Source organism: Protobothrops mucrosquamatus, unplaced genomic scaffold, assembly GCF_001527695.2.
Source record: "Protobothrops mucrosquamatus isolate PMUCROS unplaced genomic scaffold, P.Mucros_1.0 scaffold1956, whole genome shotgun sequence".
In the NCBI taxonomy this organism is placed as follows: Eukaryota; Metazoa; Chordata; class Lepidosauria; order Squamata; family Viperidae; genus Protobothrops; species Protobothrops mucrosquamatus.
This window is the reverse complement of record NW_015388075.1, coordinates 109,001-135,659: the sequence shown is the minus strand read 5'-3', so window position 1 is coordinate 135,659 and position 26,659 is coordinate 109,001. Positions and strand designations below refer to the sequence as shown.

General features: G+C 43.8%; 1 protein-coding gene across 3 annotated transcripts in view; it reads right to left on the bottom strand.

Annotated features, from left to right (window-relative positions):
• Window positions 1-22,806: 22,806 nt before the first annotated feature.
• MAPK6 (mitogen-activated protein kinase 6) overlaps window positions 22,807-26,659 on the bottom strand; it is a 28,099-nt gene continuing 24,246 nt past the window's right edge. For all 3 annotated transcript variants that reach the window (XM_015823711.1, XM_015823712.1, XM_015823710.1), the window contains exons 5-6: window positions 24,811-25,012; window positions 22,807-24,133 (exon numbers count right to left, since the gene is read on the bottom strand). In XM_015823711.1, the coding sequence (XP_015679197.1) occupies window positions 23,047-24,133; window positions 24,811-25,012 (1,289 nt within the window). In that variant the 3' untranslated portion in view covers window positions 22,807-23,046. The remainder of the gene's footprint in view (window positions 24,134-24,810; window positions 25,013-26,659) is intronic.

Sequence of the window (26,659 nt, the reverse complement as noted above, 5' to 3'; positions counted from 1 at the left end):
AAGAGAAGGACAAGTGGGGACATGATAGCAGTGTTCCAATATCTCAGGGGCTGCCCCAAAGAAGAGGGAGTCAAGCTATTTTCCAAGGCACCTGAAGGCAGGACAAGAAGCAACAGATGGAAACTAATCAAGGAGAGAACCAACCTAGCACTAAGGAGAAACTTCCTGACAGTTAGAACAATTAACCAGTGGAACAACCTGCCTCCAGAAGCGGTGAATGCTCCAACATTGGAAGTTTTTAAGAAAAGACTGGACAGCCATTTGTCTGAAATGGTATAGGGTTTCCTGCCTGAGCAGGGGGTTGGACTAGATGACCTCCAAGGTACCTTCCAACTTTATTACTATTATTGTTATTGTTATCATTATTATTCTCCAACCCAGGAGAAGGTGAAAACAAGAGGGCAGAAGAGATTCTGCAAAGGCCCCGGGATGAAGCCACTCTAGCCTCCGGCCTTTCTACCTGGAGGTCAGAACCAGGTGGGTCATTTCAGAAGAAGCAGTCCAATCTGTGTCTAAATTGAATCTCTGATGTAAATTCTCAACTTGGACTCTGGCTCTAGCTTTGAATGGCTTGCTAGGCCAAACCACAGATGGTGGGGGTTTTTTTGGTGTTGTGTGAAGACTAGCCTTGTTCTGTTTCTAGAAATCTGCAGAAATCTGGTTCCTTGTTCAATTATTCTGTGGATGCTTGATCATTCCCAGGGCTTTGGCTGTTCCTTGGACCTGTGAATGATTAATTATCAAACTTTCTGTGAACTTGTGCTGCCTTCTTAAGCAGCCGGGGGATGGTAAATAAGCCTGGAATTTGGCTTGGCATTTAACCCCACACCACCCCATAAAAATGAACAAATAATTTTGTCCATGTCAACTTATCACGGTGGAACAAGGGAGTTGGCTTTAATTGCTCCAAATGTTTAAGCAACAAAACTGACCCGGAACTTTTCTATAGAGAGCAAAATAGCTTTGTTTACCTTGAGCCAAAGACAATCGGAAGCCTTATATTACAAGTTGAAATCAGCCTCCCTCTCAAGGCACAAGGCTCGCGAATGTTATGGCTTGCTCAACATGTTGGCTAGCATGTTGTTGTTTTTTTACATTTTTGTAGGGTAGAAGGCTTGGGCATCATCCTATGATAGCAAGATGAAAATCTCTGGTGTATTTGTTAACCACTATGTGGGTCCAATGAATTCAGAGGGGCATTGCAGCTGGGCACAGCTGGAGTGAGGCCCATTGGAGGGAGCTAATGTGTCATCCCATTTCAAAAGCATCTGGTACAAGCCACAATAGCATTTGATGACACCATGTATGTAGGCGGTTGGTGTTCAAATATGGGGGTGGCCACCTGCTCCCCAATATGCGACCCCCAGCCTGTGCCAATACTGGCCACTTCTGAATGGGGAGATACCATGGCTAACATCCACGTTGGGCTGCTTGCTTCAAATGGTATGAGCTGTGGTGACACAGTGGTTCGAATGCAGTATAGCAGGCAAACTCTGCCCACGGTCTGGAGTTCGATCCCGATGGGGCTCAGAGTTGACTCAGCTTTCCATCTTTGCAAGGTCGGTAAAATGAGGACCCAGATTGTTGGGGGCAATAAGGCTGCCATTGTAAACCTCTTAGAGAGGGCTGTAAAGCACTGTGAAGTGGTACATAAGTCTAAGCGCTATTGCTATCTATCCCTTGGTCTTCAAGATGCCCCTTCTTGCCTATGTTCCCCCCCCCCCGAATACAAACATCTAAACGAAGATGACAACTGCCATTTTTGCAAACAAATTCCATCACTTGATTACACACAGCAGGAAGGAAGACGCTTCTTTCCTCTTTCTTAAACTGGCTGTCAGTCATTCTTCTGGGACAGATGATGGCTCCAAATGTTTTCACAAAGGGAGCAATTTCCCACTGTTCCTGCTCTCGGCTGAGCTAAATGTTTACATGCAGATGTGTGCAATTAAGCCCTTTCTGTTGAAAAAGGAAAGCACTGATTTGGGGGGTGGGGGAGGGGGTTGCAGCTTCGATGGCAAAGCGGGGATTTCTCGGGATCTCTTTTCCACTCGGCAGAACCAGTAAGGATTTCATGGCAGTTCATTTTGGAATTACAGTGGATCTTTACAGGTCCTAGGAAGAGTACAGCGTACAGAAAGAGTGCAGGGAAGAGCCACAAAGAGGATCAGGGGACTGGAGGCTAAAACATATAAAGAACGGTTGCTGGAATTGGGCATGCCCAGTTTAATGAAGAGAAGGACCAGGAGTGACATGATAGCAGTGTTCCAGTATCTCAGGGGCTGCCACAAAGAAGAGGCAGTCAAGCTATTGTCCAGAGCAGGGCTTTTCAACCAGTGGTACGGGTACCACCTGTGGTACATTGGCACCTGGCAGGTGGTACACGACCATCCTAGAAAAGTGGTAGTGGGAGAGGGGAATGAGCTGAACCGGTGGCAGCACCGCACAAGCCTGAGTGAGAGACGGCTGGAGCTGCAGGGCTGTCAGGGCTCAGCGGAAGCGCCAGGATCTGATCGGCGCTGATCCTGGCGCTCCCGCTGAGCCCAGAAGAAGCACTGATCAGCTGGAATGTTGCAGCCTCTCCAGGGTCTTGTGATTTACATTCAGATGCTTGGCAACTGATTCATATTTATGATGCTCACAATGTCCCAGGGTCATGTGAAGTGACCAAAACCTACTGCAACCACCCAGCAGACGGGGGGAATAAAAACCAAACACCCCCCACCCCACCCCCGCTGCCAATCCTCAACAGAAATGCTCACAACAATGGAAACCTCGGACAGGAGGAAGAGTGCCGCCGGGCGGGCAGGCGGGTGTCTTGCTTGGTTGTGGCTTGGGGGGCACTTTTTTCAGTGCCATTGTAACTTCAAACAGTCACTAAGCGAACTATTGTAAGTCGAGGACTACCTGTACTTTATCACTTTTTTCCTTTTTTTTTTTTTGGGTCATCAAGTTTTTGACACCTTGCTAGGTGACTGGTGGTACTCGGATGTTGCCATATCCTAAAAGTGGTACAGTGGGTGAAGAGGTTGAAAAGCCCTGCTCCAGAGCACCTGAAGGCAGGATAAGAAGCAACGGATGGAAACTAATCAAGGGGAGAAGCAACCTAGAACTAAGGAGAAATTTCCTGACAGTTAGAACAATTAATCAGTGGAACAACCTGCCTCCAGAAGTTGTGAATGCTCCAACACTGGAAGTTTTTAAGGACTAGAACAGAGGTCCCCAACCTTTTGGGCACTAGGGACCAGCTATGTGGAGAGAGATTTTACCGTGGACCGGAGAGTGCGTGGTTTTGTGTGCATAAAACCCCCTTCCTTTGGGTTTTTCTTCCCAAACTCCCCCGGTTCCTTCAATCGCTCTTCCTATGTTTCCAGTCCTCAAACATCCTTCACATTTTTCTAATTTTCTTCTGAATTGCAGAGAGAGAGAGAAAAAAAGATGTGTTTACCTTTAATTTGCAAAGCAGGGCAGAGTGACTGGCATTTGAGGGGGTGGGTGGGTGGGGGTGTGGCGCAGGGAATCCAATCTGCCTTTGGCGCTCAAGCTCCGCTATCCCCTTAACGTTGCTACCCTAAAGTTTGTTTTCAATAGCACGAGTGTTTGAACTGCCAGGCCAGCCGTGCAGCTACATACATTATCCACAGTGTAAACATTCCCCCGTCCTGTACTCCAGAACCGGCCCGTAATTATGGCACTCGAACAAGTCTTGCTGTGTTCCCATCATTAGGGTGGTTCACAGAACTTATCTGTTTAAGTTGGAGTCCCGTGAAAAGATTGCTCTGTTTCGGTTCAAAGAAAGACAAGCTGACATGATTATCCCAAGATCAGGCTTTGTGCAGATCAGAATAAGTCCCGCTGTGGCCACGGGTCAAGAGGTAGGGTTTGTAATCACGATGGATGCTTGTCAAGACTGAATGATCTGGTTTCAGCAGAGCTGTTAGGGCTAGGAATGTGAGGATGTTGCCAGAACCTGGCTGACCCTTTGCACCAACCCTGCCGTTGCGGTTTCTTCAATAGACCATGGCTAAGCAAGACAGTGGAAATCTAACGCTGTTGCACACATCTGGATAAACGTTTGGCTGAACCCAGCCTGAGCCAGCCACATAATGGCTATCTATGAAAGGGGACTTAAATCTAGTCCTTTGGCCTCTCGTCCTTGAATAATCAGCTTTAAAAGCCTATTAATATAGATTTTTCACATTCTGCCCTTTGGATATGTTTCCTGTTCCTTCTCCAGTGTTTTTTTCTCCCTCCACTGCAGAGATGCAGTATGTCCCTCAAACATTTTTAGAGAACTGCATCGTCTGGGGTGCCCGTTTGCCCTCTCGTGGCAGGAGACAGAAATAGAACAATGCACAAAGACTGTGCCGCATCCCACAAACCTGGAAAGACCCCAGCTTGGTGAGGCCTGCCGTCCTCCATCCTCTTCCCATCGCTGGGGGTCGAGATAAGGCCGCTCCTGTTTGCAAGGGGTTCAGAAGGGGCACACAGGCCTAGAATCAAGATCACGTGAAGTGTTAATACCACATTACAATGCCTTGGTAAGGCCACACTTGGAATACAGCATCCAGTTTTGGTCACCACGATGTAAAAAAGATGCTGAGACTCTAGAAAGAGTACAGAGAAAAGCAACAAAGATGATTAGGGGACTGGAGGCGAAAGCATATAAGGAAAGGCTGCTGGAATTGGGTCTGTCTAGTTTAACGAAGAGAAGGACGACGGGGGACATGATAGCAGTCTTCCAATATCTCAGGGGCTGCCCCAAAGAAGAGGGAGTCAAGCTATTCTCCAAAGCACCTGAAGGCAGGACAAGAAGCATTGGATGGAAACTAATCAAGGAGAGAAGCAACCTGGAACTAAGGAGAAACTTCCTGACAGTTAGAACGATTAACCAGTGGAACAACGTGCCTCCAGAAGCAGTGAATGCACCAACACTGAAAGTTTTTAAGAAGAGACTGGACAGCCATTTGTCTGAAGTGGTACAGGGTTTATTTATTTTTATTTTTATTATGTGAACTGATAGACCAGATTTTGTGAAGGACAAAATAGTGGAAAAATAGGTTTCTGTCTTAATGCGGGCTCAATAGGGCTTTTTCCCTCTTGGTAAGGATGTCAAGAGGCTTAATCCCACTTGTCTTGTTAAGCAAAACTGGGTTAACTCCTAACTAGCTAATCAGCAATCATGGTTCAGTTGCTTTTCATTCATAACTTAAAGGCTGTAGATTATAAAGAAGACTTCAGCCAACCTCTTATATCAGCATTTGGGGTCCCCCCCCCCAAATGTTACTGAGGGAGGTTGCAATGCTTAAGAAAAGCAGCTGGTAACACTGCAATAGCTATTCAGCTTGGTTGCTTCTTCTATAATTTTGTGATTAGCTTTTGTGAGGATTGAGAATTTTATTCATTTGAGGATTCACGTCACAGTTTGTTGTCAGAAACAGCCTTTAGAGTTATGACTGGATTGAAAAGATGTTCACTTCCTAGCTAAACCTTGGCTGGGGATTATGGCATAAGATGTACGTGTGTGAGAGAAGAAGAAAATTTCGTATACTAAAGCAAGACCATTGAGTTGGCTCTGGTTGACCCTCACCCATCATCTACTGTAGAACAGGGGTCCCCAACCCCCGGTCTGTGGACCAATATCGGGACACGGCATGCCAGCAAGCAACCAGTCTGCACAAACAAGGAAAGCCCCATCCACAGGATGCAGGCAGCATACAAAACCACACCCCCTCTAGTCCACGGAAAAACCTCTCTCCACGGAACTGGTCCCTGGTGCCCAAAAGGTTGGGGACCTCTCCTGCAGAATATCTGAACTTTGGACCCTTTGCCAGACTGATTCATGATCCATTTTGCCTTAACTTTTTTATTTTAAGTCAATTCTTTGTTGGCATCAGGACCCACAAATTAGCCAAGTACTTTTCAGCTTATCAGGATGGGTAAACCGAGCACATACGGTTATTCTATAGCTATAGTTATTCTGAGCCAAGAAAACCGAGCCGACGGAATAAAATACGATTAAATTAACCACGGCGAGAGCCAGCCTCACTGTGCAAAATGGTTACCAGTTCTGGATTGGCAAGCTGAGATCACCACTGGGTGGCAGCAACGTCTTGGTTTTTTTTTAAAAAACAATCTAGGGTTCCTAGGATATGATAGCTAGCCTTAGATTAACCACTGATGGACAAGTTTCAAAGGAAACAAAATCCACATAAATTCCTTGCTGGGTAAAGGACAGCACTGCGCTTAACAAACAATACCATGGTTTATAGTTCTGAAATGATGAAATGAAATGGATGGAAACTAAGCAAGGAGAGAAGCAACCTAGAACTAAGGAGAAACCTCCTGATAGCGAGAACAATCAACCAGTGGAACAGTTTGCCTTCAGAGGTTGTGGGTGCTCCATCACTGGAGGCTTTTAAGAAGAGACTGGACAGCCATTTGTCTGAAATGGTATATAGGGTCTCCTGCTTGAGCGGGGAGTTGGACTAGAAGATCTTCAAGGTCTCTTCCAACTCTGATGATGTTCGATGTTCTAAAACTCTTGATTGTCTATGGCAGGGGTAGGCAACCTTGGCTCTTTTATGACTCATGGACTTCAACTCCCAGAATTCCTGGCTCAGGAATTCTGGGAGTTGAAGTCCATGAGTCATAAAAGAGCCAAAGTTGCCTACCCCTGGTCTATGGAGATTCTCAGTCATCCAGCTCATGGTTGTCCCAAAGGTGCTTTTTCAAGAGGCAACTGGACTTTCTTATTTTTCTTTGAAGACGTTTCGCTTCTTCTTCAGAGCTGAAAAAGCTTCTTGCATGAGAAGCAAAACGTCTTCAAAGAAAAACAAGAAAGTCCAGTTGCCTCTTGAAAAAGCACTTTTGGGGACAAAACTCTTGCTTGTTCTTTTTTTGGGGGAGAGGGGAGAACGTCCCATTGAGTCAGTCTCGATTCTTCGCGACTAGACAAAAATCCATGCTGCCTTTTGGCAGCATTTTCAAAAGTGGCTTGCCATTGTCTCCTTCCTAGGGCTGAGAGAGAGTGACTGGCCCAAGCTCCCCCAGCAGTCTTTGCGCCTAAGGCAGGATTAGAACTCACAGCTTCCCAGTTTCCCAGCCTGATGCCTTGACCTCTACAGCAAACTGGTTTTTTACGATGGGCCTGGATCACATTTCACTCTTCACTCCCAGCAAAAGACCATCCCCAACTGGAAGGCATGAGACGGGTGGGAATCTAACCCCTCTGCATTGTTGTGTGATGATTCAGTCACTGTTCAGATTTCCTTTGCTCATAAAAATTCCTGAAGCAAGGAGAAGGTTCCCCACCCCAGTGATACAATAAATTAAGTGGAACTATAAACCTAGAGGGCAGCTCTATACTGCCAAAATACATAAATGGGAGTTTGTCACAGCAGTAAATTATGCGAGCATTCAAGATATAACAATGCTGTTACTCTCAGGCAGAGAAAATAAATGAAATGCGGATACTAAATTACCCCTTGTATATTCATAGATGGAAATTTTTATTAAAAAAACCCTAAACGACACAGAAAGTCCTCCCCCCCCCCGGATGCGATTCTGTCACTCTTGTGTTTTCAAAACAGACCTCCTTATGTATCCGTTTTTCCCGGCTCTTCCCTACATAAAACATTTCTGGAGGTTCTCTCAGGAAGCGAGATCTACATAAAGATATTAACTGCTAATTCTCATTTTGCAGACCTCTTCCTTTCTTTTTGCAACGGTTGCAGGAATTGGGTAAGTCTAGTCCTGCGAGTCCCCTGGACTGCAAGGCGATCCAACCGGTCAGTCCTAGAAGAGATCAACCCCAACTGCTCTTTAGAAGGCCAGATCCTGAAGTTGAAACTCAAGTCCTTTGGCCACCTAACGAGAAGGAAGGACTCACTGGAGAAGAGCCTAATGCTGGGAAAGATGGAGGGCAAGAGAAGAAGGGGACGACAGAGAAGGAGGTGGCTGGATGGAGTCACTAAAGCAGGAGGCGTGAACTTAAATGGACTCCAGAAGATGGTAGAGGACAGGAAGGCCTGGAGGAATGTTGTCCATGGGGTCGCGATGGGTCGGACACGACTTCGCAACTAACAACAAAGTCTAGAGAAAAGGACCAGGGGTGACATGTTCCAATATTTGAAGGGCTGCCACAAAGAAGAGGAGGACTTGACTTATTTTCCAAAGCACCAGAAGGCAGAACAAAAAGCCAATTAACCTACAACTAAGTAGGAATTTCCTGACAAAACAATTAATCAGTGGAACATCCTGCTCCAGAGGTTGTGAGTGCACCAACATTGGAGATTTTTAAGAAGAGATTGGACAGCCAGTTGTCTGATATGGTGTAAGGCAGACATGTCAAACACAAGGCCCGGGGGCCGGATGCAGCCCGCGAAGTGGTTTCATGTGGCCCGTGAAGCCATCCTGGAAACAGTGAGGGAACGGCCCCCTTTGCCTCAGCCCTGGCCCAGGCCAGCCGGGAGCCAATGTACAATTTTGTGGTGGGCATCTATGCTGAAAGGCATTCAGTCTTAGCTCCACAAGGCTGTCTGGAAACAGCGAGGAACCAGGAGAACCTTGAGCAGCAGCCTTGAGGAAGTGGGGCTGGGCTTGGTGCCGCAGGTGCTCAAGGGCCAGGCTGGGCATTTGACCTCTGCTGCCCAGGCTCCGGGCAGCCCGCACCACCATCCAGCCCCCCCCCCCGCATGCCCTTAGAGGAACAGTGAGGCTCCTCCAGTGGACCATAGCCTTGGCACTTGCCCTGGTCCCATCCCCTTCTGCCAGAGACCCTCAGATCTGTCCCACTCCTGCCCAGGCCCCCCTTGATGCGAACGATGTAGAGCTGGCCACGCCTACCCAGTAGGCCACACCCACTCTATCCATGCCCACCCAGTAGGCCGTACCCACCCGCCCCCCCAAGGGCAACCGCAATGATGATGCGGCCCTCAATGAAATTGAGTTTGACACCCCTGGTGTAGGGTCTCCTGCCTGAGCAGGGGATCAGACGAGAAGGCTTCCAAAGTCCCTCCCAACTCGGTTGTTCTGTTATTTTGCCTTTAAAATTAAGAGCCCTTGAAAACTTGGCTGAGGCAAACTGAAAATGCAGCAAATAGCAAGCATGCCGATCAGCGCAGGGAATGGAAAAACAAAGCACAACAAAACCCTGACCCAGAGGCAGAACATCTGGGCAGGGCAGAATAAAACGTGCCTGCTGGTTCATCCACATCCAGCATCTTGGAGAAAGCAAAGAGAGATTCTGAATTTAGAAAGTCCATCCATGGTGCCTGATAGGACAGACTGCAGTAGGGAAGCGTGAGATGATATTCCACAGGGTCCCAGGCAGGGTTCTAGCAGTTCCCCAACTGAGCATTGTCACTCACACTTCAACGTCAAGATTAGTCTCCTGCCAGGAGCCTTACATGCAACAGCCACAGCGACATATTTAGAAATGGTGCGTGGTTCAGATGGCAGCTTGCAGGGTTTGGGTGAGGGAAAGCAATCCTTCTGCACCTCCCTTCAAAGGTTGGGTTCAACTCGATACTGCAGTAGGGCTGTATTACTATTGTCCTTCTCATCTTTCCTACTATCTATTCCTTTAGCATCATAAGGCTATAACTTGTTCTTTGTATCTTATGATTGCTTTATTTAGTATCCTATGACTATCACTGAGTGTTGTATCTTATGATTTATGATTGTATTTTATGATTATGATCATGATTTATCACTTGCTGCTTGCGTGTACCCTGAGAGCTTATGCACAAGAGACAAATTCCTTGTCTCTCCGATCACAATTGGCCAATAAGGAATTCTCTTCTCCTTTTCTCTCCTCTCCTCTCTTCATTCTAATTCTCTTCTCTTCATTCTTATTCTATTCTATTCTATTCTATTCTATTCTATTCTATTCTATTCTATTCTTCTATTCTATTCTTCTATTCTATTATTCTCTTCTCTTCTCTTCTCTTCTCTTCTCTTCATTCTATTCTATTCTCTTCTATTCCATATTCTATTCTATTCTATTCTATTCTATTCTATTCTATTCTATTCTATTCTATTCTATTCTATCCTATTCTCTTTTCTTCTATTATTCTATTCTATTCTATTATTATTCTATTCTATTCTATTATTTCTCTTTTCTTTTATTATTCTATTCTATTCTATTCTATTCTATTATTATTCTATTCTATAATTATTCTATTCTATTCTATTCTATTCTTATTTCTATTCTATTCTATTCTATTCTATTCTATTCTATTCTCTTTTCTTCTACTATTCTATTCTATTCTATTCTATTCTATAATTATTCTATTCTATAATTATTCTATTCTATTCTATTATTTCTCTTTTCTTCTATTATTCTATTCTATTATTATTCTATTCTATAATTATTCTATTCTATTCTATTCTAACTATTCTATTCTATTCTACTTTGTTTCATTTCCATTCCATTCCATTCTATTTCCATTCTCGTTCCCATTCTTATCACCCTTGGTTGCCCATCAAAGGTAGTAAGTACTGTAGTCCTCCACTTACAACTTACAATTCCAACCAGAGTGCTCATTGCTAAGCAAGGCGTGTTGTGAATAGATTCCAAGTTATCAAGTGCCCAAATTTTGATCACATGACAGAGATGCTGGAACGACTGTAAGTGTGAGGACCAGTTCTCAGTCACTTCTTTCGGTGTTATTGTAACTTCAGTTGCTAAGCAAAGGGCTATAAGTCAAGGACTACCTGTGTGCCTAGGATTGTCCATTATACTTTTGCAGAAGATGGTTGAACCTTGGCTTAGAAAACTATCTTATTCCAATGGCATCACCTAGCACTGAAAACCAAAGAAGTTGATGGATTGTGGCTTATCTCCCAGCAGAAACGTTTCACATCAGAAAGGTAGAAGAACAGGGAGAAAAAGTTAGGCAGCAGATTCCTTTGATAAAGGAAGTTCTCAACTTACAACCACTTTAAAAACACTAGTTGGAGAGGTTTGTGGTTCTCACCATTACAGGAACCATGATCAAAGTAGAATTGTGTTGGTCAGCTTATAGAATTGATCTGATTTTTTTTTTTAATGGCTCACTCAAGAGAAGATCAATGGTTGGTTAGTTTTAAATTACTTAATTGATCTGCTTTATAACTCTTTGGAAACTGATGTCATTAAGATGAATTTTGGTAAGAAACGTTGGTAATTTCACTGTTTGGGACTAATGATGTTCAATACATCCTGATAGCATTTTCTTGTGGGTGCTCCATCATTGGAGGCTTTCAAAAAGAGACTGGACAACCGTTTGTCTGAAATGGCCTAGACAGTTTCCTGTTTGAGCAAAGGGTTGGACTAGAAGACCTCCAACGTCCCTTCTAACTCTATTATTCTATGTTCTATGTTCTGAACTGTCTAGGTTTTTGTAGGTTGCAGCAACTGGGAAGAGTGTAAAAATGCCTGCTAAAACCATGATCCCACAACTACCTGTTGCCAGCATATGTTTCATAGAGGTGATTAATGAGTCCTGGGTTACAAGACCTGTACATTAATCTCTTAAATCGAGGAGTTAACTTTTCATCCTCTCTCCAAGATTGCATTCTTATGTATAATTATGGAAAGTCACATTCCTAGAATAATTGCCTGGATTATAAAAGGAAGCAAATCTTGTCTGCCAGAGACATTTAAATTAGAAAGATGAATCAATGAGATATTGATTAGCCTGTTATTATTAAGACTCAGCGTCCCAATTGCTGTGTGTTAATTTATCACTGAATCTAGTTCTGGGTAAATTGTTAATGGCCTCGCCTGCATTTGGGCTTCCCATATCTTGCACAACCGTTGCTCAAGGCGAATCCATTAGCTGCCCCGAACACTATTTTAAGTTGTTCAAGACTGAGCAATTTCCTCTTAAATTATCTGGAACGGAGCCGCTGCAGCCCATAGGCTCACAAAGGCTGAAAAACTCATCGTGACTAAGAACGTATTTTTAGTAGCTGCTCAAGATGAGTCAATGAGGACTTTTTATGCTTGCAAAGACCTCCAGGGATTCTGACAAAGGTCAGCTTCTAGAAGAAGTTACTGACACATTTTGGTTGCCACTGTGTCGAAGAACACAGCAGGGAATGAGAGTGTGTGAAAAAAAAACACCCTTCAATGTGTGGGGCAACCAGCCAAGTGGCTACAGGTAGTTCTTGACTTACCCAAAATTTATGTTGCTAAGTGAGACATTTGTTCAGTAAGTTTTGCTCCATTTTATCACATTTCCTGCCCCCGTTGTTAAGGGAATCACTGCAGGTATTAAGTTAGTAACATGGTTGTTAAGTGAATTGGGTTTNTTCTATTCTATTCTATTCTATTCTATTCTATTCATTATTCTATTCTATTCTATTCTATTCTATTCCATTCCATATTCTATTCTATTCTATTCTATTCTATTCTATTCTATTCTATTCTATTCTATTCTATTCTATTCTATTCTTTCTCTTTTCTTCTATTCTATTCTATTCTATTCTATTCTATTCTATTCCTATTCCATTCCATATTTTCTATTCTATTCTATTCTATTCTATTCTATTCTATTCTATTCTATTCTATTCTATTCTATTCTATTCTATTCTAATCTATTCTAATCTAATTCTTATTCTATTCTATTCTATTCTATTCTACTTTGTTTCATTTCCATTCCATTCCATTCTATTTCCATTCTCGTTCCCATTCTTATCACCCTTGGTTGCCCATCAAAGGTAGTAAGTACTTTAGTCCTCCACTTACAACTTACAATTCCAACCAGAATGTTCATTGCTAAGCAAGGCGTGTTGTGAATAGATTCCAAGTTATCACATGCCCAAATTTTGATCACATGACAGAGATGCTGGAATGACTGTAAGTGTGAGGACCAGTTCTCAGTCACTTCTTTCGGTGTTATTGTAACTTCAGTTGCTAAGCAAAGGGCTATAAGTCAAGGACTACCTGTGTGCCTAGGATTGTCCATTATACTTTTGCAGAAGATGGTTGAACCTTGGCTTAGAAAATTATCTTATTCCAATGGCATCACCTAGCACTGAAAACCAAAGAAGTTGATGGATTGTGGCTTATCTCCCAGCAGAAAACGTTTCACATCAGAAAGGTAGAAGAACGGGGAGAAAAGGTTAGGCAGCAGATTCCTTTGATAAAGGAAGTTCTCAACTTACAACCACTTTAAAAACACTAGTTGGAGAGGTTTGTGGTTCTCACCATTACAGGAACCATGATCAAAGTAGAATTGTGTTGGTCAGCTTATAGAATTGATCTGATTTTTTTTTAATGGCTCACTCAAGAGAAGATCAATGGTTGGTTAGTTTTAAATTATTTAATTGATCTGCTTTATAACTCTTTGGAAACTGATGTCATTAAGATGAATTTTGGTAAGAACGTTGGGACTAATGCTTGGGACTAATGATGTTCAATACATGATGTCCACTGCTTGGGACTAATGATGTTCAATACATCCTAATAACATTTTCTTGTGGGGGCTCCATCGTTTGTCTGAAATGGCCTAGGCAGTTTCCTGCTTGAGCAAAGGGTTGGACTAGAAGACCTCCAACGTCCCTTCTAACTCTATTATTCTGTGTTCTATGTTCTGAACTGTCTAGGTTTTTGTAGGTTGCAACAACTGGGAAGAGTGTAAAAATGCCTGCTAAAACCATGATCCCACAACCACCAGCATATGTTTCATAGAGGTGATTAATGAGTCCTGGGTTACAAGACCTGTACATTAATCTCTTAAATCGAGGAGTTAACTTTTCATCTTCTCTCCAAGATTGCATTCTTATGTATAATTATGGAAAGTCACATTCCTAGAATAATTGCCTGGATTATAAAAGGAAGCAAATCTTGTCTGCCAGAGACATTTAAATTAGAAAGATGAATCAATGAGATATTGATTAGCCTGTTATTATTAAGACTCAGCGTCCCAATTGCTGTGTGTTAATTTATCATTGAATCTAGTTCTGGGTAAATTGTTAATGGCCTCGCCTGCATTTGGGCTTCCCATATCTTGCACAACCGTTGCTCAAGGCGAATCCATTAGCTGCCCCGAACACTATTTTAAGTTGTTCAAGACTGAGCAATTTCCTCTTAAATTATCTGGAACGGAGCCGCTGCAGCCCATAGGCTCACAAAGGCTGAAAAACTCATCGTGACTAAGAACGTATTTTTAGTAGCTGCTCAAGATGAGTCAATGAGGACTTTTTATGCTTGCAAAGACCTCCAGGGATTCTGACAAAGGTCAGCTTCTAGAAGAAGTTACTGACACATTTTGGTTGCCACCGTGTCGAAGAACACAGCAGGGAATGAGAGTGTGTGAAAAAAAAAACACCCTTCAATGTGTGGGGCAACCAGCCAAGTGGCTACAGGTAGTTCTTGACTTACCCAAAATTTATGTTGCTAAGTGAGACATTTGTTCAGTAAGTTTTGCTCCATTTTATCACATTTCCTGCCCCCGTTGTTAAGGGAATCACTGCAGGTATTAAGTTAGTAACATGGTTGTTAAGTGAATTGGGTTTTCCCATTGACTTTGCTTGTGAGAAAGGTTGCAAAAGACAATCACATGACCCTGGGACACTGCAACTGTCATAAATGTGAGTCAGTTGCCAAGCATCTGAATTCTGATCACATGACCAGCCATAAGCAGGGGGAAAAAGGGTCGTTAAGTTGCTTGTTTTCAGTGCCGTTGTAACTTCAAACGGTCACTAAATGAACTGTTGTAAGTCCAGGATGACCTGTACTTTTTGTTGTGAAGGTTAAGAAACAGTGGCCAGTCATTCCAGCATTTGTGACTTAATAATAATAATAATAATAATAATAATAATAATAATAATAATAATAATAATAATAATAAAGTTGGAAGGGACCTTGGAGGTCATCGAGTCCAACCTCCTGCTCAGGCAGGAAACCCTACACCATTTCGGACAAATGGACGTCCAGTTTCTTCTTAAAAACTTCCAGTGTTGGAGCAATCACAACTTCTGGAGGCAGGTTGTTCCATTGGTTAATTGTTCTGTCAGGAAGTTTCTCCTTAGTTCTAGGTTGCTTCTCTCCTTGATGAGTTTCCATCCGTTGCTTCTTGTCCTGCCTTCAGGCGCTTTGAAGAATAGCTAGATCCCTCTTCTTTGAGGCAGCCCCTGAGATATTGGAACACTGCTATAATGTCCCCCCTCGTCCTTCTCTTCATTAAACTAGACATACCCAATTCCAGCAACCGTTCCTTATATGTTTTAGCCTCCAGTCCCCTAATCATCTTTGTTGCTCTTCTCTGTACTCTTTCTAGAGTCTCAGCACAAAGTAAGAACCTTGCCATAGTAACTTACACCCATCCTTAAGTTTGCCTACTTTTAAGCTCTTGTCCCATCATCCCAGAGTAAAAAAAACAGGACAGTTTGTTTTCCATGTGATTCCGAGGAACACTCGGCTGCTACGTGAAGGGGGGGGGGAATGGAAATTCAGACAACGCAACACTTTCCACCTCAGTGGGAGCAACAGACCGGCTGCCCAACTTAAGCAAACAAACTCATCTCCATCCGAATCATTTCTGAGAAACGCTCTTGTGCCACTTTGCAAAAGCACACCCGGTCGAAATCTTTGCTTACATCAACATCTGAGTCATCATAAATCTGTTAAGGTCTGTTCATATGATTTTCAGTCACACCAAAACTATAATTAGTGAAGTGCAAAGGAAAACACGATGGAAGTAATTTCTTCAGTTTATTTCCTACAGTATTTTATGTAAGAGGTGTGGGGGGGAGAAAGTTGCTGTTTTTAGACTGTTTCGAGAAAGACTTCTTTTTTTTAAAGTAAAAGTTATATAATCATAATGGATTTTATTTAATGCAGTTTTTTTAAAAAAAAATGAAGACTGATAATGTACACTTCAAGGCAATGGCTTTTAGAAACATCTCCGGTGGCTAACCTGATCTTTTGATACAGAAACAACTGCATTGCATCAAATTACACAACTTGTGCAGTTTGCTAACACACTGTGATCAGATTATCATTGCAAATGCAAGCAGGTTATTTGCCTATTTGCATGCATGACATGAAACCTGATTGATGAGAACGCTCTCTGAAAATCTTGCCCAAATCCAGATCTTTGGATTAAGGCAATACGCTCTCGGTATCTACCAAATGGCATTACTTGGTTTTACGAGAGCCAAAATAGATTTGAGGCACAGCAAACTGGTGTTGATACAAAAGACTTTTGGAAACCATCTGTGATCTGACTGGAAGCATCTTGCGGTAGGAAAATAGAATTGGAAATTCTGCCTAAACATGCTTCTTGTCTGAAACACTTTATAAATGAAGTACTAACCAGTCCAAGTTTATTACTAATGGATCAAAGGATGTAAGCTTGCAGTTAGTAAGAAAAAAAGAGGAGAGGGGAAGAGAGATTAAGAAAATTAAGAGTTGGAGAATCCTGCTTTGGAAATAATATAAAACTAGTATGATTTGGGGGAATACTAGGGAAATAATTAAGAGCAATGTGTCTACTTTGTAGAATACACCTTTCTTGTTGTTATGAAATAGTTCAGAATTCCCTATCTGAATTGTTGTGAATCTGCAATTCTGGGAATTGAAGTCCACGAGTCATAAAAGAGCCCAGGTTGCCTACACCTGCTCCAGACAATAGGGGGGCAGGCAGAAGCCATGGTGCTGCGGGGGCAGCGTGCTTAAAATTCACCACAGGGGCTATCCTGTCTCCCCGAAAACAATAAGCTATGAATTAGCTAGAGAACTCACGGTCCCCTCCGTATTTTACAACCTAGAAAAGACTTTTTTGCCCCCCCCGGCGCCCCGCAGCATCGTCTCTTTCGGGGACCGAGAGACGCGGGAGCGCGCTCGCTTTGCTTTTTTTTTTTTTTTGCACTCGGCCTGAGGAGCCCGCCGACTTTTTAAATGTCCCCGCCTCTCGGAGAGGGGGTTGAGACAGACCGCTCAGCCAATCCGAGGGACGCGTTTTCAGAGCAGCCAATCACGGGCGAGATGGGCGTGCGGAAAGGAGCCCGAGGGCGCTGGGCTGGAGAAGCGCGCGCGCTCAAACCCAGGTGCGAGCGCTCAGCTTGTTTCCCCGGCTCGCGGAGCGGTTGCCATGGAGACGGCCGCGGCGCGCGGGCAGGCTCCTCACGGCCAGGTAGGCCTCGGCCGCACAGGTGAAGGCGATTGGGCGGCTGCGACGCTACGTGTGTGTGTGTGTGTGTGTAATGCCTTCTCCTCAAGGCTTCGCCCCACCTAGGGGACCCTTGGACTACAAATCCCATCGGTCAGGCAGCCGGCGGGTCTCCCCTTGTGCATGATACCGAAATAGAGTTGGAGGTTGCTTCCTCCCCCGCCTCCCCCGCTGCAAAGATCCAGTTTTTCAAATATCCCCATCGTTTTTGCAGCAGTGCATTTTAGGATTGAGATCCAGAGGATGACTTTGGGCTTCTACTGAGGAATGCGTTGGATTACAAGTCCCATCAGCCACCTCCGGGATGGAGAGGTGTTGATAAGGATGGTCCCTTCTTGCAACTGAGAGCTTTTTTTTTTTTTTTGCTCATGTTGAGCAGGTTCCCCCCTGCTTAAAATGCTGTTTTTACAAAAAAAAATATCTGAAAATGTAATACATACAAAAAATAATAAAAATAAAATTATGGTTATATGTACAGTATAGGAGATACTTTGGACTACAGCCGGCCTTGGTGGTGGTGGGGGTGATGGGGATTGCCTCTCTTGCAACAGATTGCCCTTCTGGTTGGTGGGTTGTCCCCTCCACCTAAAATTCAAAGCTCTTTTTTTGTTTTTTTGTTTGCATCTTCTCCAACCTGTTACAATCTTGCTGGGCAGCCCTTGGTTTTATTTTGAATTTGTTATTTTTTTCCCAGTCTTTTTTTTTTTAAGAAAAAAAAAATCCAGGATTGGTTTGTTTTGCTTTACTTTGCTTTGCTTTCTAGGGAATCTGCTAAAATGCTATAATAGCATTTTTGATACATAGTGCCTTGCCCAGCGAAAGAAATTGACTCAAATTTGAAACTATTTCTTCCTTTTTCTATTATTGGAACTCTTCCCTACTCACAGTTAAATGTTTTCAAAAGAAGTCCAATACATTTATATCCCCATCATAAAGATTTAAATAACTTTTAATGAGATCTCTCTCAACATTTCCCACCATGTTGCACCCTCCAGATAGGGTAGGACAGTGTTGGCGAACCTATGGTACATGTGCCAGAGGTGACACTCAGAGCCCTCTCTGTGGGCATGAGTGCCATCACCCCCTTGAGGATCTTGCCCTTGGCCTGAGGGTGGAGCGCATTCCCCTTGCGCACCTCGATACCTACCACGGCTGCCAGCTGCTCACGCAGGTCCATTAGGCCGTCGCACAGAGCTGCAGGCCTGCCCAGCATGAAGGAGGCGAAGTAGTCGGCTAGGAAGCCCCACGTAGAGGTGGTAGAACACGCCCAGGGCCAGCAGGCAAAAAGCCACCCTGAGTGGGGAAAGCTGGATCCCAATTGGTTTTATGGCCGCCCAGGCCCAGCAGAGATGGGGAGGCACACAGAGTGCACCGGTCGAGGAGCCGTCAGGCTATGGCTACTGACGGACACCGTCAACCTCCATGCACTCACTGGCCTCTGTATGTGGGGGCCGATGGTGTCAGGCAGCAGCCGCCCCGGCCCACCTCGCCTTGCCCCGTGGCAATGGCACCCCCGCCCTGGCCCGCCTCGCCTTATCCTGCAGGATGAGCCTCCTGCCCACCGCCCCGCCTGCCAGAGACCTCCTGGGTCTCCCCCAACTCTGCCCGGCCCCCACAGGAACATCGAGGTGGGCACGTCCATCCAGTCTGCCGTGACCACATCCATGCCCACACCTACCCTGCTGCCCCCCCCAAGGACATAATGTTGATGTGGCCCTGGCACGTTGCAATAAATAAGTGGGTTTTAGGTTGCAGTTTGGGCACTCGGTCTCTAAAAGGTTCGCCATCACTGCAATAGAGGCTATAAAATCAAAGCAGCAGAAATCTAACCAGCCACTAGGTGGCAGCCATAGAGTTCTCTTTGCACTTTGTCACCATCTAGTGGTCACACAGAGTTGTGCAGCTGTTTGCTTTGTTTTAGCTAAAATTCTCTGGTATGTAATTATAATACACCTCAGAAAATTCAAAAGTCAGGATGATTTTCTTAGTACTGTCCTCCCTGGAAACTTCTCAGGCTTATACCTCCCTGGAGACACTCAGCCTAATCTCTAGGGGTTATTACCATAGGTTTTTTTTTTTAAAAAAAAAAAACACCAGCTGTTAGAACAGAAATACTTCAGCTTAAGTAAGTCATGCAAGACGAATGGGATCAAAAGGGTCATTTTGAATCTCAACGAAGCCCAACTATGTTTCCACGTTAGCTACAAAGTATGGAAGCAACAGCTTCACTCATTGCTGTCACAAAAATGCATTTTATTTAGATCTCATTTTGCTGCTACAGGGAATGTACATTTTTCCCCACGAAGCTATGTGCAGGAGCCATCACGATGAGGCAGAGGTCAGCCCAATCCATTCCCTGTGGGGATGGGGAATGATGGGCACTGTGGTGAAGCTTACAAAGAACCTGCTAGACTAGGAGAGATTTCTGGCCAATATTGTCTGGTGTGTGCAATTAACTACTTTCCAAGTCTAAAAAAGGAAGCAATAACGTGGAATCTTTTGCCCTATAGATCCCACTAAGCATCGGAGGTCCTGTCCTAGATCCTCCAGGGTCAAGAGCATAAGGAGACTTTATATGGTAGCACCGCCGCAGACTGAAATATCTTCAAATGAAGTATCTTTACTGCCCAACTAAAGAACAATAAAGGATTTTGTTTTAAAGGGGATTTAGCTTAAAAAAAACCAACCCTGAATTTAATTACTACTGGTGTGTTTTGGGTCCATTATATTAGATTTATTTTAATCCCACTGACTATTGGGGCCTCTTTGCAGCTTAGAGTTAAAAGTGATAATGCAATATAGCTGACTGCTGCAGGATCTACAGAGAACTCAGCTACACAGAGAAAGTGTCCGTCTCTGTAGTAAAAGCCATGCAATAAACTTGATTCAAAGGAGTTGGAGAAGAGGATTTCCACCACCACCACTGCATGAAAAGCTGAAATTGGAACAGAAGAAATAAAAATATTGCAGGGAAATTATTTATTTTTCCACTCTTCCTTTTCTCTGAATGTTTCTTGGGTGTTTATACCTACGAGTTACTGTGTCAGTTGTCTCAAGTTATCCAGGAGACTGAAGATTATTATTCACTTGTTTTGAACTGGAAACTTTATTAGATGAACTCCATTCTCTTCCAGTTCTCAAATCGGCATCACTTGGGGGGGGGGGAAGGACTTGCCAGCCATAGATTTCCACTCATCCACCCACACCAAGACCACCAATTGTTCCGGGTTAAGTGGCAGAACAACCTGAGATGTTGCAGGAAGAGACTTTTGTAACGTAGAAGGAATCCAAGTAGCAGTGAACAAGCTATGCAAGCTATGTCGAAACTGGTCAGCGGCACCCCCTCCGCACAGATGCCCATTGGTGGAGAGTGCAAACACAACCCATGCACCATGACATTCTTGCAATAATGATAGGACTGACCCCCTTGCGTCGGACGTAATGATGAGATTGATACCAATGAAGTAATTGTGCCACAAATACAATTGTGCCATGGTGATGCACAGAGTGTGGCCAGGAATACTCATGGATAAAGCTATTCTATCATCAATGGCTCAGAGCCAATGTCTCAAAAAAAAATATTTTTTTATCAAGTGTTCCTGCACACTTAAGAAATTCAGAGTAAGCTTAGGTGCAAAATCGAACCAGGAAGTAGCTCTAATGCTTGTCCACAAAACTATGTTCTTCAGCTATTGACCCTCTAGCATGGGCCAAAGATGTCCAGGATTGGAACAAACCTAGTAAGATGTCGTATCTGCTGTTATCGTATTCTTGATCGGATATGGCTTAGGAAGGAAATTCATGAGGTAAACACTCAGGGCAACTTAAATTTCTGGAACACCAAGGATTTTTTCTTTCTTTCTAATTATAGCAGCAAAAAGAGCCCAGATCAATCCTCCTTACGGTCCTGTGTTTATTCTTTTGGACAAAACTCTGCGACCGAAAGGGCATTTTGAATATCATAGGGAGCCCACATAAAATAAACCTCTTCGTAGAAATGCCTCCATCTCCATAGCACTGCAGTGCAAGTTGTGACATATTCATCCTAATCAGATGCAGTTTATCCAGATGTTCACCCCGGTTTCAAACACAAGAGAACATCTGGATTTAAGGCGTGGGTATCGGACTCGCCGGCCGTGAGGGAAGAGCGACCTCCCCTGCACAGCACTGCAATGGTGGCCACGTGCTCAATTAGTATTTCTCCCCCTCGGCAACTTTAAGCTGGGCGGACTTCGACTCCCAGAATTCCCCAGCCAGCAGGCTCTATAAGCTGGGTAAAAAACACATGCAAGGAAAACCTTTCTACTAGGGCTGCTTATGAAGGGCCTTGTGTCCAGTTTCAAGACCTCCAAACAGGCCTCCAATATGGGCCGCTCAGGGTTGGGAAGGTCGGCAAGTCCACCTGAGGCATTTACCTGTGGAGACCACGAGATGCGTTTTTGCTGGCCGTGTTTTTTATTCGTTTCTTTCTTTGAAACAGGGGAGCCAATGGTACACAAGTTTCCCAAATATGAAAGCAAAACCCACCCACCCCAAAACCCAGAAGGCAAAACCAACTGCCAGAAGACGGAGATGCTACATGCTACATTTAACCTAATTAATACTCATGCTTATTTGGGCAGGTGAGACAGAAGCGTCATTCATAAAAACATACAATTAAAAACAAAAGGCCTGACCATTTAGAACTTTAACCTACAGTAATGTTGTACCTTAATTGTTTTCCATGCACACAACTAACATTACAAAAATTGTTTGTTTGTTTGTTTTTTTAAAAAAAGATAACACAATTAAGACTTCTAGGAGCATTTTATGATAAAACTATTCCTAATTCCTTTGGAGGGAGGGAGAGAGAGAGAGAGAGAAAGAGAGAGAGAGAAAGAAAGAGAGAGAGAGAGCACCTCCAGATTGCAAATTCCTATACACATTTTACTTGAAGGGAAATCTCTTTGAAAAAAAAAAAACTCACACGGATCACCTCAAAATAGGGGGGATGTTATTTCATCTCTATTTCAGCTATGTAGGCAACAAACCACAGTGCTAGTAAGAACTTCATCTGTAAAGCAAGTCCAAAAGAATTCGACTTTTTTCTACCGTTACAGAAAATATAATCTGCTAAAATAAATAAAAACGCTGCATATTAACATTTCCACTATAAAGTATGCATACCAGAATATTTATAAATATTGAATGTATTTTTCTTCTTCTTCTCCATAATACCACCTACTACAATAATGCTGGCTAAATAGAAGTGCATTATGATAAGCACTAGGGGTGGTTGAATGCTTGCCACATACTGCGGTTACCTTGAGGTAGAACACACATGCGTACCAAATTCTGCATTCGTTTACAGTTGCTGCTGGTATCATGTGTTGAAGAAATGTGTACAGTATGAAAAATTCTAAAATACATATGAATGAAAAAATGTTTCGGGGGAGGGGGGGAAATAGATTTTTTTTTTTCATGCAACTAAGAAGAGTCTTCACGGTGTGATTTTTCAAGGCAAGGTTCTTATTTTTCCTCTGCAAAGGACGAGTTGTTCAAAAGGAGAGTGTTTCTACTGGTTTAGTGCATTTCTTTCCCCCCCCCTCCTCCTCTAATTTGCATTGTCAAGCTCTTTTCTTTTTTTTTCTTTTCTTTAATATACCCTTGTGTGCAAACGACATGCCGGTTTTAACAAAACATCGTCATGTTAAGAAAAAGGAATTTCGGATCGTTTAAAAACAATGGTAAACAGAAAAACTAAGGAAATCCATAGCGAAGTTACATCATTTGATTTCAAGTAAAAAAAAAAGACTACTTAGGATAAGGATAATAATAATAATAATAATAAAAAGGAACACATTTCGCGAGTACAAAAAAAAAAGAGAGAAATGTCTGCTGTTTAGTTTAGGTGTTTCAGAATGCTGCTGTAGGTCTTATGGGGGATCTGAGGAGATGACTTCATAGGAGAAGGGGTGAGGGTAGCCTGCAAGGACTTAAGGGGTGAGCCAACAGGGGTGGGAAACTGGGGAATCGCAATAGCTTCAAGGTGCTTGTTAAAGAGAAATTCTCCGCTATTACTCAGGAAATTCCCCTCTCTCTCTTTCTCCCCAGGTTTTCCATCTTCGGCTGGCTCAGCTTCTAGCATCTCGGGGTCTTTCTTGCTAAAGAACCTGTCGAGATAACTGGGGTAGGGGTTCTCTTTCTCCATCTGCTCATCCTTCCTGACTTCGCAACAAAACTGATCTATGAGGAAGCACTCTTCCCCGCCGCTGACCAGCTGACCCTCCCAGGAGTTTTGGTAGAGGGCCTCCAGTTGGGCCAAGTTAGCCATTCCTTTCTGCTGTTTCTCTCGACTGACCGATTTAGACAGGCCTTTGGATTCTAGGTGGGACACGGAGCTATTGAGGCCGTTCAACTTGTCGACCGCGGTCGGCTCGTGCTGCAAGCTAAGCTGAATTGTTCCCGCTATGAACGAATCAAAGTCAAAGCCTTGACTCTTCTCCTTTCCCGCCAGCTGCTGGGAAGCTTCTTTGAGAGCTATCTGAGCTTTCACCCATCCATTCTTCTCACACTTGGACTTGCCTTTTTTATCTGACTTCTCTTTACTCTGCTCCTTCCAGTTGGAAAGGTCTATGATAAGCTTGGGCTCATAGTAATGGTTGACCTCGCTTTCTCTCCAGACTAAGTTATCTAGATAGGAAGAGGACCTCATTTTGTAATTACACGTATGGTTACATTCCAGATCACAATACTTGTTTTCGTGGTGATCTGGGTACGGCCAACCAGGCTCGGTGGAGAAGTGGGTATCAAAAGCCGGATCTTCTAGGTACTTTTCGCGATCGCCATCCAAATATTTCCGCGGGTCTACTTGGACTTCCTCCTCGTCGGTCCCGTCCGAAAGAGCCCTCGGATCTCGCTGAACTTCATCAGCTTCAAAGTTGTTATGAACAGGCCATTCATGGTCTGAGAACTGGCTCTCGTGATACCTGCAATCGTGAATACCTTTACATGAGTCCACGAGAAGCATCCATTTAATTTCGTAAGAATTGGGGATAACACCACATTTTTAAGTCGAACCGTTTTACAGGTGCGTTTCTCGCAGTTTTAACTGGGAGAACTTCTCAGTGATAGCATACAGGCAGTCTTCAGGTTATGACCAGTCACTTAGTGACTATTTGAAGTTACAAGAGAGTCCCACAAAAGCTACTTAACAACCCATTTTTGCTTAACAACCTGGGTGTTCACTTAACAACCGCCCCAAAAAGTGCTGGTCACTTGCTGCCTTGACTTACAACTGCCAAGAACTAATGATTATTTCAGGGCTCAATTATGGGTGCAAACGAAGGACTATCTTTGCAGGCAACTTGAGAAAACACTTGGTCTTTAAGATGCCCTGAAATGTTTGTGCCAGATGTGTATTTTAGGAGCATCTAACACAGGGGTAGGCAAGCTTGGCTCTTTTATGACTCGTGGACTTCAACTCCCAGAATTCCTGAGTCAGCATGTGCTGGCTCAGGAATTCTGGGAGTTGAAGTCCACGAGTCATAAAAGAGCCAAGGTTGCCTACCCCTGATCTCACACCACATGGCTTCCGACTATTTTATCATCAGCTGGTATTTCAAACAAAACTACAAGTACCCAAAATAATTTCCCAAACGTTTACCTTTCCCAGTTATAGATGTGGCTGTGACTTTCATCCATCAGCACAATGTCATCCACTTCATCCTCAATGTGGAAAGGGTGACTTGAAATGGGCTCGTCAGTTGGGAAGGAATAAATACTCATGTAAGGGTGAGATAAGGCTTCTTCTGCTGTCAATCGGTCCATGGGACTGAAGGTCAGTATTTGTTCCAGGAAGTCCAAAGCTACAGAGGATAAAGCCAAACATTTTTTTAAAAAATAAAATCATAGGAACGGTTGCTGGGTCTGTCTAGTTTAACGAAGAGAAGGACGAGGGGGGGGACATGATAGCAGTCTTCCAATATCTCAGGGGCTGCCCCAAAGAAGAGGGAGTCAAGCTATTTTCCAAAGCACCTGAAGGCAGGACAAGAAGCAATGGGTGGAAACTAACCAAAGAGAGAAGCAACCTAGAACTAAGGAGAAACTTCCTGTCAGAACAATTAACCAGTGGAACAACCTGCCTCCAGAAGCGGTGAATGCTCCAACACTGGAAGTTTTTAAGAAGAGACTGGACAGCCATTTGTCTGAAATGGGATAGGGTTTCCTGCCTGAGCAGGGGGTTGGACTAGAAGACCTCCAAGGTCCCTTCCAACTTTATCATCATTATTATTTATTTGAACACAATATCAAGACTACATCTTTTATTATCTAGGGTCACACTGCTAAGTGTTTCATATTTCTGAAACCAGAAAAAGCAATAACCATAGCACTTAGACTTATGTATCGCTTCACAGTGCTTTGCAGCCGTCTCTAAGCGAATTACAGAGTCAGCATATTGTCCTGCACCAATCTGGGTCCTCATTTTATTGACCTCAGAAGGATGGAAGGTTGAGTCAACCTTGAGCCCTGTCAGGATCGAACTCCTGGCTGTGGGCACAATCAGCTTGCAATGCTGCATTCTAACCTACTGCACCACTACAGATTTAATGATTAAAATGTAATGCAAATAAGGGAATTTTTCCTTTCCCCCCCCCCCCTTTTTCCTTCTGACGTAGGACATCTTCTCCACCCTGGCATTTGTGTAGCACCTGTTTGGCTATGTCTCTCACTGCTATAACCAGCAATGAATATGATGGAACAACAGAAAATAAAATGCACAGATAATAGCGGGTTGGCAATGAGCCAAATGAACAGTTTGAGACTTAAAATATCAGACACGGCGAGTAGCTTAACACTGAGGTCCACGTTAAAACAGTACTTTTATGAAATACCATATTGTGAAGTTCGCAGATGACACAATAGTGGGCCTTATTCAGGATGACAAGATGGAAGCTTACCTCAAGGAGGTTGAGGGCTTGGTGAACTGGTGCAAGGAAAGCAGCCTAGTTTTAAATACCGGAAAAACCAAAGAGATCATTGTTGATTTCAGAAAAGGCAGGCACAGCCACACTTCTCTGTGCATTAATGATTCACCTGTGGAGATGGTTACCAGCGTCAAATTCCTGGGTGTGCAGCTAACGAGTAGGCTGACTTGGTCGCTCAACAGTGAGAAACTGGTGAAGCGGGCACAGCAGCACCTGCATTTTCTGCGTCGCATGAGAAAAGCACATCTTCCTTCCCCTGTCCTGACCACTTTCTACAGGGGGACGATCGAGAGCATCCTGTCATACAGCATCACAGTCTGGTTTGGAAGCATCCCTGCTTCAGACAGGAAGGCGGTACAGAGAGTGGTGAGAATGGCTGAAAAGATCATTGGCAGTTCCCTCCCTCCCTCCCATCCAGGACATGGCATATAAGCGTTGTTTGAGCAGGGTCCGTAAGATTATCTGGGACACTACACATCCTCTTCACGACCTGTTTTCCCTGATCTTCTGGAAGGAGACTTCGTGGTA